This window comes from Rhinolophus sinicus, chromosome 1, assembly GCF_057876585.1.
Source record: "Rhinolophus sinicus isolate RSI-liver-muscle chromosome 1, RSI-T2T, whole genome shotgun sequence".
Taxonomy (NCBI): Eukaryota; Metazoa; Chordata; class Mammalia; order Chiroptera; family Rhinolophidae; genus Rhinolophus; species Rhinolophus sinicus.
The window spans coordinates 64069245-64082317 of NC_142501.1; the positions used below are offsets into that span (position 1 = coordinate 64069245).

Below are 13073 nucleotides of genomic sequence, written 5' to 3' on the forward strand. Positions count from 1 at the left end.
GGAGAGGCACCGCAAAAAAAAAAAAAAAAAAAAAAAAAAAAAAAGCAGCGGGTGAAGCTCCCTTTTTTCCTTCTTTTTTGTAGTCGAGCATAAAGACAAAGTGAAAAGAGAGAACGTGGAGTCAGACAGAAAAATTGCCAACCTGGTCTGGCCATCGGGATTTCTTTGAGTCTTGCTAGGCTTTCCCCGGCAGCGGGAATCGGGACGGAAAGAAAACTAATGCCATGAACTTCAAGGCAGATTTCAATTATTACAGCCCGGTGGCCGGAACCTGGGAAGTGGAGGTCAAGGTGTGGTTCAGCAAGAGGCAGCTCCTGGGAAAGGCACTTGGAAGGTCAGGGCAGAGAACAGCGGGAAAAGGTTAGAAAAAGGAAGAGGGCGAGCGAGCTGGCGCCGCAAGGTGAGAGTGTAGAAAAACGCCGCCGCGGAGCCGCGCGCCGCTCAGGTGGCCCTTTCCCGCTCAGGTGAGCTCCTCCCGCGCCTCCCATTGGCCTAGGCTGCGGTGGCGCTGGGAGGGCGACGCAGCCCGGTCTAGTTCAGGGTCTAGGGCGGCGCGTCACTTCCGGTAGCGCGGAGCTTGTAAAACACCCTGGAGAGAAAATGGCGGCGGCAGCGGCTTCGGCGCCTCAGCAGCTCTCGGATGAGGAGCTTTTCTCTCAGCTCCGCCGTTACGGCCTGTCTCCCGGCCCAGTGACGGAGAGCACCCGCCCGGTCTACCTCAAGAAGCTGAAGAAGCTTCGAGAGGAAGAGCAGCAGCAGCACCGATCTGGGGGCCGCGGCAGCAAGACGCGGAACAGTAGTAACAATAACACGGCAGCAGCCACGGTCGCCGCGGCGGGGTCGGCGGCGGCGACCGTGGGGATGGGGGTCCGGCCGGTCTCCGGCGACCTCTCCTACTTACGGACTCCGGGAGGCCTGGGCCGAATCTCGGCCTCTGGCCCCGAGAGCCCCTTGGGAGGGCCCGGGGGCGCCTCGGCCGCCCCCACGGCTGGCAGCAAAGTGCTGCTGGGCTTCAGCTCGGACGAGTCGGACGTGGAGGCCAGTCCCCGGGACCAGGCCGGCGGCGGCGGGAGGAAAGACCGGGCTTCGCTCCAGTACCGCGGGCTCAAACCGCCGTCGGCGCCCCTGGCCGCCAGCGAGGTGACTAACAGCACCTCGGCCGAGCGGAGGAAGCCCCACTCGTGGTGGGGGGCCCGGAGGTCGGCGGCTGCGGAGCTGCAGACCCCGCCGGGAAGAGACGGAACCGCTGAGGACGAGGAAGACGCGGGAGAGGACGGCGAGGACGGGGACCCGGAGGCCGAGGAGCCGCTGTGGGCGAGCCGGACCGTGAACGGCAGCCGGCTGCTCTCCTACAGCTGCCGGGAAAACTATTCGGACTCGGAGGAAGAGGACGACGGCGACGTGGCCTCCGGACGACAGGTATTAAAGGATGACTCCTTCTCCCGACATCGGCCCAGACGGAGCCATAGTAAGCCTCTCCCTCCGCTGACTGCTAAGTCGGCGGGCGGCCGGCTGGAGCCCTGCGTTCCGGGAGGGGGAGGAATCGCGATGAATGACAGGGCGGCGGCCGCGGGGAGTCTAGACAGGAGCCGCAACCTCGAAGAGTCGGCGGTGACGGCGGCGGAGCAGGGAGGAGTGTGTGATCCTCTGGACTCCAGCCCCGCTCCTAGATACCGAGTTAACGCTAAGAAACTGGCCCCTCTCCTGCCGCCGCCACTGACCGACATGGACTCAACCTTGGATTCGTCCACAGGCGCCCTTCTCAAAACCAATAATCATATCGGCGGTGGGGCCTTCAGTGTGGACTCCCCCAGGATTTTTGCCAACAGCCTCCCTCCCAGTGTGGCAATGTCCGCGTCTGGGTCACTCAGGATCAATCACTCCAATCACACGGGCTCCAATCACACCTACCTGAAAAACACATACAACAAACCGAAGCTTTCCGAACCCGAGGAGGAACTTCTCCAGCAATTTAAACGGGAGGAGGTGTCCCCAACCGGGGGTTTCAGTGCCCACTACTTGTCAATGTTTCTCTTAACTGCTGCCTGCTTGTTTTTCCTCATACTGGGACTGACTTACCTAGGAATGAGAGGGACAGGCGTCTCCGAGGATGGAGGACTCGGCAGTAAGTATTAAATCCCCTGGGAAAGGTAACAAAGGGAATGTCGTTAGTGATTTGCTCCAACTGCACTTGGCGTTTTACATGAGGTGACCTCGGTCTTGCAAGAACGTGGGTGAATAGTGAAAGGCAACAGAGTGGGTGCGTTTGTGTCATCTTTAAGAAAAAACGTTGTTACCCTTATCAGAATGATAATCCCATGGCTGATTTAAACATTGTTCTGTGTGGTGTATTGGGAGAGTCAGAACATCTTATAAAAGAGCAAAATATTGCAAGCCCGTGAGTAAAATGCATTTATGTGTACGACTTAAGTGAATGAATTTTAACCAATGTCACCCTGATTAATTTTTAAAAGTGAATGAATATAGAAAGCAGGAAGGCACATCTCTCAACTAGTTTCCTAACCCAAAGCATCTCCTCTCTCACCAGTGAAAAAAAGTAGTGGTATGCCTTGCAGGACTTTGCAGTCTGATTTATCTTGTTTGGTTTCCAGACCCAGCCATTTACTTGCTAAATGACTGTATGTTCATTCATTCATTCATTAAGCCAGCATCATCTGTGCTGTGCGCTCAGGATACAGCAGTGATAGATCAAAGTATTTCTGTCCTTCAACACAAGAAGATGAATACAGGTTATTTTATGTTCTGTGAAGGAAGTAAAGGTGGAGTAATTGGTGTATGCAACTTTAGAGTTGGTAAGAGCAGGCACTATTTGAAGTGAGGCCTGAAGCAGGAGACAGCTTTGAAGGGAGATAAGAGCATTCTGGGTAGAGATTGTAAGAGGTAAGGCCTTGAGTTGAGCAAGAGTCTTCTTGTAGGTTAGAGTGCTTGGAGTACTTTGAGCCAGCGGGAGTGAGCAAGAGTTTGTTTCCCTTTTATAATCTGTAAAATGATGCTAATATTAATTAGAATAATGCCTGCGAAGGTTAAAAAAGAGAAAGTAAATTAAGTGCATGATGTACTGCTGACTACATAATTTCTTAGTTTAAGTCTCTCCCTGTGCCCCCTCAAACTTCCTCAGTTTTCACCAAACATGCATTCACTGTGTCGTGATTTGTATTTGTAAAACTGGCTTACTGTTATTAGTTTTATTTCAAAATAGTGGACAATGAAGTTAGATAAAGAGTAGGAGTGAGAATCGTGTAAGCTTTGTTTGAATGTAGCCAATTCTAAGATAGTCAAATAATAGATTATTTACTGTTACTATACTACTTAAATAGAGGGGTTAGAAGAGGACTGAAATACAGCACTCACTTTAATTGGTACCATGGGAGCAAGAGTGATTGATGTATTGTGTCCTGTCCCAGATACTTGGGAGAAAAAAGAAATAAGGTCACCCTAGAAGTTAAACTAGTAAAGTTCACATAAATTAAATGACATTACTTTTCAGCAGTACTTATCTGCATCTGTTTGTTTCTCTAACAACACCAGCTCTATGACCTGGACCTTTTCTAAGAGCTAAGTGCTTTGCACGTATTAACTCACTGAATTTTCCCCACACTGCACAGAGGCAGATGGTGTTTATCCTCATTTTATAGATGAGGACAGTGAGACTCAAGGAAGTTAAGAAATGTACCCACAGTTGAACAGCTAGTGAGTGATAGGACTAAGATTTTGTGTCAAAAAATTTTTCAACTATAAAGCACGTATTCTTTTTTTTTCTTTCTTTTTATAATGCCCATATTCTTAACACTACTTTGGGTATTGTTTGTAGAGAGCTGTCTAAGTAAGAGGGTACTTTTATTAGGATTAAGAAAGTAATTTAATATTTGGTAAGATTTCATACAGAATTCCTGATAAGCACAGTTGTCAATTAAAGTGACTGTCACATGTTCCTCCTCACTAAGAAAAATGACGTATTTTCTTAGGTACTAAAATTTCAAATGGAATAGAAAGGGATAGGACTGCTAGGGGCTTGGTACCCTCCTCACCTCCACCAACGTGGAAGGAAGGAATTTATCAGGTGTTTTGCATTTTAATACATGGTAAACGTGAGGTAGTCTGAGGGGGGGAAAGATCAGTGGCTAAGAGGTAGAAGATCTGGGTGTTAGGACTTATCCAAATGACCTTCGTCAAGTTCCTTAACCTCTGTGCTTCATTCTTATGTATTGAATGGCAGTAATAATTTCTGTTGTCTGTGGAGTTGTTGTTAGGATCAAATGAGGTAGTTTGTTAAACAAACCAAGTGGTATTAGGTAATTTACAGTTTATATGTAAAAAGAAATAGTTAAGTGTTTCTGTAAGTGACATTTAGTTTATTTCTTTACCATTCAACATTTATTTTTATTCCCTTAAATACACATTGTAGACATTGATACAGAAGTTTGAATCAAAGTGTAATGAATCCTTAAGCCTCTTATGTACTTGACTTATTATATACCCTGGTTGAAAGACGTGCGTGCTAGTTCAGTTAGTCTGCACACCTAACGGTGAATAATTCACTCCCTATATTTATGTGTTCTGATCCTTTGTCATATTATAATGGTTAACCGATGCTTAACCATAGGGTTCATTGGTTAAATAGTGTGCTTAAGGGAATAGTTTTACTTTGAGTAATGATTTCACCAGAAGATTGTAGGTTATATGTGAGAGTAAGCTTCAGTAGGCTTTTATTAGTTATTTAAATTATATATAACATGTAATAGATTAGCTCTTTTAAGTAGTTCTTAATCATTTGGTCTTTGAAATTTCTTCATCAATGTCTAGTTTTATTAAATTACTATGAGTCTCTGCTTCCTCGTTTGTAAAACTATGGGGTTGGATTAGATGATCTCCAAGTTCTTTCCAGTTCTAAGGTTTACGATTCTAATTTTGACCTGCCCTCCCAAAGCAACTCCAGGATCAGCCTGCAGTCACATTAGATCATGACAACCCATCAAAAGAAAGTAGGCAGAATAGATTGACTATCTTAGGCTTATATGATCATTATTTTTAAATTGGTTTTGATTACAGAAGACACAATTTTTGTACAAAATGTGAATAGAGATCCATGAAGCAAAAAAATGAATGGGTATTATATACCTCTCCTCCTAAGTCTCATAATCACCCCTGGTATAAGTATGTTCAAATAATCTTTCAGAACTTTCTTAATGTTTTTCGTGTGATACATACATTCATGTAATACGTGTGTGTGTACATTTTCATTCAACAACAGAGTGCCTACTATGTGCCAAGCACTTTAAGGAGCAGGGATATGTGGTGAACAAGGCAAATGAAATGAAATCTCTCTTCTCATGGAGCTTACATTCTAGGGGGGAAGATGGACAAACAAATAAAAATTTCAGATAATGATAATTGCTAACACAAGGTAATGATGGTAACATTGGGGTTGGGGTAGAGGGGAATGCAATGTTACATACAGGTGGGACATGCCTTTCTAAGGAGAATTGAGATCTGAATGACTTGGTCTGTGACAGAGAGAAGAGCATTTTAGGCAGAAGTAACAGCAGGTGTAAAGACCCTGAGACAAGAACAAAGTGGGCATGTTGAAGCATCAGGATAGAATGGCCGGTGTGGCTGGGACATGGCGTCCGCACGACGAAGTCAGAAGTAGGCAGGGGCCAGGTCATACAGGATCTAAAGGCCTGGAGGGCTGGAGAGAGGAGTCTGAATTTTATTGTGACATACTATATCTGTTCTGCAACTTGTTTTTTGTGTTTTTTTTTTTTCACTTAACGTTGCATCATGGGTAACTTTCCATATGCTAAGTTTAAGTACAAAGGCATAATTTAAAAATCTCACTTTCTACTGCACCTTCTCTCATTCTATAAAAATGCTAAAATCTCTGCCATCCTAGAAATGTTGTTCTTCAACCCTCCATTCTCCTATTCTCAGCCAAGATTAATATCTCTTTCTTCCTCTGCCATTCACTATTCAACATGTGTCTAGTTTAGTTTTCTTTATCATCCATTTCTCTCTGCTTCAAGTCACCAATTACTCAATTGGCAAATTCAAGAGAGGCTTTAAAGTTCTGATCTTCACCTCTTTGACACGTTCAATACATTGAGAACTCCCTTCTTCATGAAACCCTCTCCTTTCCAGACTTCTTTATCACCATTCTCACCTTCCTCGTTTTCATTTACTCCTGTCTGTGTTTTAAATATTGGTTGTCTCCTGAACTGTTATTTTTGGCTCTATCCTTTTGTACAGTTTTCCTAGGCAGTTTCATCTACTCTTCTGGCTTACACGTCCCAATTTTATATCGTCACATTAGATTTTCTCTCCTGAGGCCTAGACTTACCTATTTGTTTATTAGACAGCTACTTCTGGATGTACCAAAAGTACCAACACCATCTGTACCAACATCATCTGCTTTCCTTACTTTCAGCTTATTTCTCCCCGCTCTGTTCCCTGTTTTAATGATACTTCCATCTACCCAGAGCTCAAGCTAGAAATCTTGAATTTGACTAGATTCCTTCCTTTCCTTTATCTTCCTACCAAACCTCAAACCTCAATCAAACTGGTTACTGAGTCTTGTAGTTCGACCTCCCATGTATCTTTTTGAATCAGTCTGTTTCTCTCCATCACCACTGCGCTGGCTGAGTCTCTTGCCTGAACTGTTTCAGTAGCCCTCAGTTCCTGCTTCTAGGCTGTAACTCTTCCAGTCCATTTTTCTGTGCCAGAGCAATAGTTCTAAAATGTAAATGCAATAATTCACTCTCTTGCTTAAAATTACTCAATGGCTTTCCCTTCATGGATAAAATCCAAACTTCTTGGCTAAACTGTTTGTGATCTGACTATGCCTGCTTTTTCTAGCTTCATTTTCTCTCAGTCCCTCTTATCACACTTTACTTTCTGGAAAACTGGAACTTTCTGGAGCACTACTTGGTGCTGAAATTTTGTGCCTTTTTGCCTTTGCACACGTTATTCCCTTCTTTGGGAAGATTGTTTCTTCCTCTCTACTAACGGCTATTCATTCTTAAAGTGTCACCTCTGGATATCTTCTCTGCCTGTCCTCTTTACCCTAGAGTTTGGCCCATGATTCTCTGCTTAAATAAGATCTTATGCATTGTTCAGAGCATTTATCACAGTGTATTATAATCGTGTACGTCCACTGTGCCAGGTAGATTACAGCCTCTTGAGGTAATGTTTCTATAGGTGGAATTGAATACACTGGTGAACGGCACAGGCTTTTTGCTCATTTCTGAGTTTGAATTTCGTCTCTCTCTCTTACACCTGCTGTATGACTTTACTAGATACTCAGTTGCTTCATTAAAAATGAAAATAATACCAGCCTCAGGGTAGCTTTGAGCATTACGTGACATAATGTATATAAAGTTTTAATGTTGTTGCCTGGCATATGGAAATCACATAGTAGATGGAAATCCTTGGCACATATTCATTACTCAGTATTTGTTGAACAAATGATCACCTGTTAGGTACCCAATATACATACACTGATTAACTTAACATCTAACTCAGTAATCGGTTAACTACTCAGTACCTAACTTAGTACTCAGTAATAGGAAGGATACAAAAGGAATCTCATTCCTACAGAAGCCTTCACTTCGCTAATAATAGTCACAGGAAATTGTTAAGAAACACACGAGGTATGTAATAAGTGCCACACTTTTATAAAAAGGGAGAGTTCACTGTGAGCTGGATCAGTCTCCAACGATCAAAAGCCCTGATTCCAAATTTGATCTTTATTCTGTAGGTTGAGCAGTGGGCATCCACAGAGGTTTTAAAGCAGAGGACCAGCATGATCAAATTGATCCTTTAAGAAGGATAAACAGGTGGTGGTATAGGTAGGTAATGGAGTGACAGGATTGGAGAGAAGGAATGGGGTGAAAGGCACTAGAAACACAGGGAGTGATGAAAACCTGAAAGAGGTTGATAACTGAGTGTGGAGGAGGGTCTGTGATTAAGAGAATCCATTTGAAGGAAGCTATATCATACTTGGTGACTAAATACAGAGAATAAAGGAGAACAGTCGAAGATTATTCTGTGGCCATGAGTCTGAGTAAGAGAATAGTGATACCATTGACAGGAGTTAGAGATGTGGAAAAGGGATCTTGTTTGGGAAAAGGTAGTATAGACAAGATGAGTCTATTTGGGGCTTGTTTTTTGAGTTGTTCAGGTAGAAATCTCCTGTAGGCTGTCGTAGTTTATGTAATTGGTTTCAAGATGAAAGACTGGTGCTCATTGGGAATACTAGTACTGTTTACTATTTTTAGTATTTGTTTCTTCTTGTAATGGCTGTGTGGTCTTTGAAAAGACAAGACCAAGTGTTACAGAGGTGTACCATAGTATTTGTTTTTAACTTTTTCAAGTAATTAGACTAGCCAGAAGGTCTAATACTTGGTATCTATAATGAAATAGGCCTAAGGATTTTGAAAAATAGTTGTTGCTCTCATTCTTGAAGAATGAAAGTTGAGTGTTTTGTTTGAAGTTTTTCAAAGTTGACTACATTGTAAGGAAAAAAAAATTACCTAGACCTCTATGAATATTCCTGAGAGCACCAGGGATTTTTGCACATCTCAGTTAGATGATTTAAGAAATTGAACTCTACTCTGTGAAAATGTCTTTCATTTGAAAATTATCTCTAGAGTAATTTAAAATAAAAATAATCAGAGTGAAAACTTGTGAATTCTCCCTGAGTTTATCCATGGAGTCTGGCTTGAAGAAACATAGGCGTAGCTCTCAGGGCTTGTGTTCAGGAGGCAGACCTCAGTTTGGATATTGGCCCTTCAACGTGTTAGTGTTTTTATTAAAGGCAAGGTGCTGAACCACTGCTAACCTCAATATCCTCATCGGTAAAATAGACTTAAGTGAGAATTAAATGAAATAATGCATGTAAACGACTTGGCTCAGTACATGACACATAGTAATAATAATAGCTAACCCTTATGTAGCGTTGTGTGCCAGGTACTGAGCTAAGCAATTATAATTGTTACTTAATCTTCTTGAGACAGGTGTGTATTCCTGTTTTGTAGGTCAAGAATCCAGACAGAAAAGTTAAGTAAATTGCCCAGGGTCATGTAGCCAGCCAGTAAGTGCAGAGGCAGTATTTGGACTCAGATAATGGCTTTCAACCACTTTGCTAGGAAGATTGCCTTTTAATGTGTGCAAGTATGGAAAGGCTCTGTATATGTTCTTTATTATCCAGAAAATTATGAAAGATATGGGTGGGTGAAGCAGATTAATGCATGAAATCCTAGAAGTGCCAGGAATAATCTATGAGACTTAACTTTAGGACAAGAAAGTACAAATTGGTATTCTCAACATTTTGGAATTATGTGGAACTATTTATTCTTAAGGTTTTAGATTATTTGTTGATACATGTGGTGTGCAATCTGATATAATACAAACGATAATATACAACATGTAAAACTATAAAATGTATGATATAATTTCTAATTTTTAAGAGATTTGCAGTCTCAAATCTGGTGTGGAAAGTAGTCCTCTGATTTACATTACCATTTTAAAACTTATGTTTTCCGTTGTTCATTTTGAAGATGTAAAGACCTTTAAGTATAGTGCATTTGTTCTCCCCTTCTTTTGCTCCTTTTAAGTAAACGTCATATGTATTTTCCCTATACATACAGTCGTTTCAATGGGGATGAAACATTCTATAATTCCAGGGATGCTTTCAAAAATTAGATATTTCCATGATTCCTCAGTAGAGTTGTAATGTTTTAAAACTAGCTTCTCCTTGCTCATTGATTATTCTGTATTAACTTTAACTACCTGAAAAATATTTTTATGTAAGTAAAAGGAACCTTAGTGCAAAGAGGTATTTAACCTGGTTTATAAGTAGTTTAAAAATGAAGTATACCTTAAACTATCGGCAATCTCTGAAATATATGGTAAACAAGTAGTGGTAACTTCTTTTTGAAAATTATATTATTAATGATATCTCTTTATTCTAATCCTGTATTAATTTATTGTACACTAAAAATTGCTACCATTTAATTTGGGAACCCAGCCCAATACTAATTCTGGAAATTGTTAATTATTGTTTCATGACTTTAGATTTTGACTTTCATACTCAGAACTTATTTTTAACAGATTTTAAAGTGAACCACTAGCAGTATATTGAAGAAGTAACCTTTGGATTTTATTGTTTTAATAATGCATGCTTTAACCTGAATCGCACAAGCAATTGTTAAAAAACAAAACAAAAAAAACTTGATCTATCTTTATTAACAGTGTTAAAAAATAATTTTTAAAGAAGAGTTGACCAGGAAGAAAGTTCTTAGGTTTTAATATTTATCTATCATTTTATAGTTAAATTTTGCTTGTTTGACATCATCCCTTTGAAAATAATACTTCTAAGGAAGTTAGCTTTTCAAAAAGATTAGAAATTTATACTGACAGGTGATAATGTCTTCAAATAGGATAACAGATCTGTCATGTGGAAGCCATCATGTATTACTTTTACGGTGTCTTAATTTTTTAAAATTTATTTCTAAAGGTACAGAGTTTAAAATTATCCCACTACGTTTGTTTTAGTAGCAGATTTATTGCTGTATGCCCATAGCTTTTTGCTTGAAATGTTTTTACAAGATGACTTCTGAATTCATCTGTACAGCTATGTTGATATCAAATGGCGAGCTAGCATTTCGGAACAAGGCTTGGGTGCAGAACTATGCAAGAGTTTAGTTCAGCTGTCCTGAACTAATGGAGGGATAAATATGCACCAACAATTGCTCTCCTGCCTTGAATGTGATGTGAATAGTAAAAAAAATCCTTTAGTAGCAATGGGCATTTTAACACATACCAGAACATGAATTTATTTTGCAGTTAGAGACCCTTTTATATGTATATATGTACAAAAGGAATTTGCTGATTGTGGCTAATTCCTGGAAGCAGTTTATATTTACAAGGAAGCTTTTGCTCTGTAGGAATTCACCGAGGTATAGTTTTTTAAAGCTTAATATATATAGAGGGCCATTGAAATTAATTAGGAGAGGGGAAATTTTAGAATATCTGTGTCTTCTAGTTCCTGGGCTATGGCTTAGAGCCTTGGTCAGCCTTATTAATGACTTCTTAGGTGTATAAGGGTACCTTCCTCCCACGGTTCTCACAAATGTTTTCTTGTTTGATTTCATTCACTTGAAGAACCATTTATTAAGTTTCTCCTATTCATTCATCCATTCACTCACTCATAAATTATTTGTTGAACACGTACTATGTGCCAGGTCATACCAGAAGATGTGAGTATATACTTTGTAGAACCATAGGAGTGACATTCTTCCCTCAGACACAGTACAGTGCCTCCCTTCCCACTGCATTGTGGCAGCCCTCTCTTCTTTTTCTTAAATGTTGATGCACTAGCTAGCCTCCAGAACTGGGACTTGGTGACAGCACAGCGCTGTTTCAGATTTGTATAGTGTGACTTTAAAAGTTAGATTCTGCAAATTGGAGTATGCCCTATAGTAACGTATGCCCAAATATGTACTCTGCACAAAAATAAATAGTTTCATTTCTTACAGGTTTTTAGAAGTAATTTAAGAAGTAAAAAAAGGAAGAGGCATGCAGAATGAGTTTGCCAAAAATGAAAATGTTATCAATCTGAAGTATTTGTGATTATGGTTCAAGATGTTCTAGAAATGCTCTTATGCTTATGACAAAAAGTCTTGTTTTGTTTTTAAAAAATGTCACTTCCAAATGTCCCTTCTTTCAGGTACTAAAGCTTGAAATGACACAAGCATTTGTTAAGAATTTGCTATGTGTGAGCACTTATCTTAGTTTTCATGAGGGAAACTACTCATATTATCTCCATGAGAAAACTGACATATAGAGGGAATAAGGTTACAAGTGACTTGTCCAAGAACCCACAATTACTAAGTTTTGGAACCAGCATTTGAACCCATGATCTGACTTCAGAGTCCATAATCTTAACCATCAGGCAGCAGCAGATTTTCTTACGCATATTTTCTCACCTACTAACTTTATTTGGGCAGTAAGTCACTCATAACCTCTGGGTCTTGGTTTTTGCATCTGTCAAATGAGGGGATAGTAAAATCAACTACTTCTAGCCACTGACTTTTGTAGGGAACTAATGTGATAATGTCCGTGGAGATGATATAGAAAAATTTGAAGTGATACATAACTGTGTATTTTTAATACTGTAAGTTAGAATTTCCCAGCTGCGCTAGTCCCATTTAAACAACACGTGTTCAGCGCTATGACATGTCCTGTCAGTAATGTTAATAAGTAATAGAAGAGTAGGCTAAATTTATAGTCCTTATTAGTATTTTCAAACCTTTCTCTCAAGCTGTTTGAGCAGATAAAAGGAATCATCTTTTTGTATTACTTAATTGGTGCTTCATCTCTACGCAAAGGCTCTGAAAAAGAATATTCTTATTTTTGCAGTTACATTAATTTAATAGGTTAAGAAGCACAATTTGAAATTCGATTTTAACCTCACCGATGGTAGATGTACTGAGAGGAAATTCAGAGATGGGATATGTTGTCTTAATCCAAAATACAGTGGTGAATTTCAGACAGGAAAACATTTCTTAGGGCTGTGGATGGGTCTTAGAGAAAGCTTCTGTTAGCATTATCTGGAGGACAGACAGTGCATATATAGCTGGTAGAGAACGATAGCCTGTCACATACTGTTCTTCAGCGAGTAGTTTGTAAGATGCCGTAAGTACGGTTGTTAAAGTGGGAAGATGAGGGAGGTGTGTGCCTATGAGTAGGCAATAGATCGAATGGGGGTAATCCAGAGATTGGGGGTATAAAAAAATAAAATGAATTTGATAAACAGGATATTAAAAATCATGCTACCTAAAGTATAAGGAATTTAAACTGCATTAGGGTCTTCAGTCTCCTAAACAGTTCATATGAAGCACTTAATGAAATTTTCATAACCATTTTTCATTTGAAACTTATCAAATGTGTGATTTGTTTAGGCCAGAGCTTATAGAAATACAATACAAGCCACACAGGTAATTTTCATTTTCCTAGTAGTCCCCCATTAAAAAACCACATGTAAAAAGAAACGG

At 40.3% G+C, this 13073-nt stretch overlaps 1 protein-coding gene across 1 annotated transcript in view; it reads left to right on the top strand.

The window, feature by feature from the left end:
* Positions 1-557: 557 nt before the first annotated feature.
* LEMD3 (LEM domain containing 3) overlaps positions 558-13073 on the top strand; it is a 59536-nt gene continuing 47020 nt past the window's right edge. Inside the window, exon 1 of the mRNA XM_019732462.3 lies at positions 558-2125. Coding sequence (XP_019588021.3) covers positions 601-2125 — 1525 coding nt within the window. The 5' untranslated portion in view covers positions 558-600. The remainder of the gene's footprint in view (positions 2126-13073) is intronic.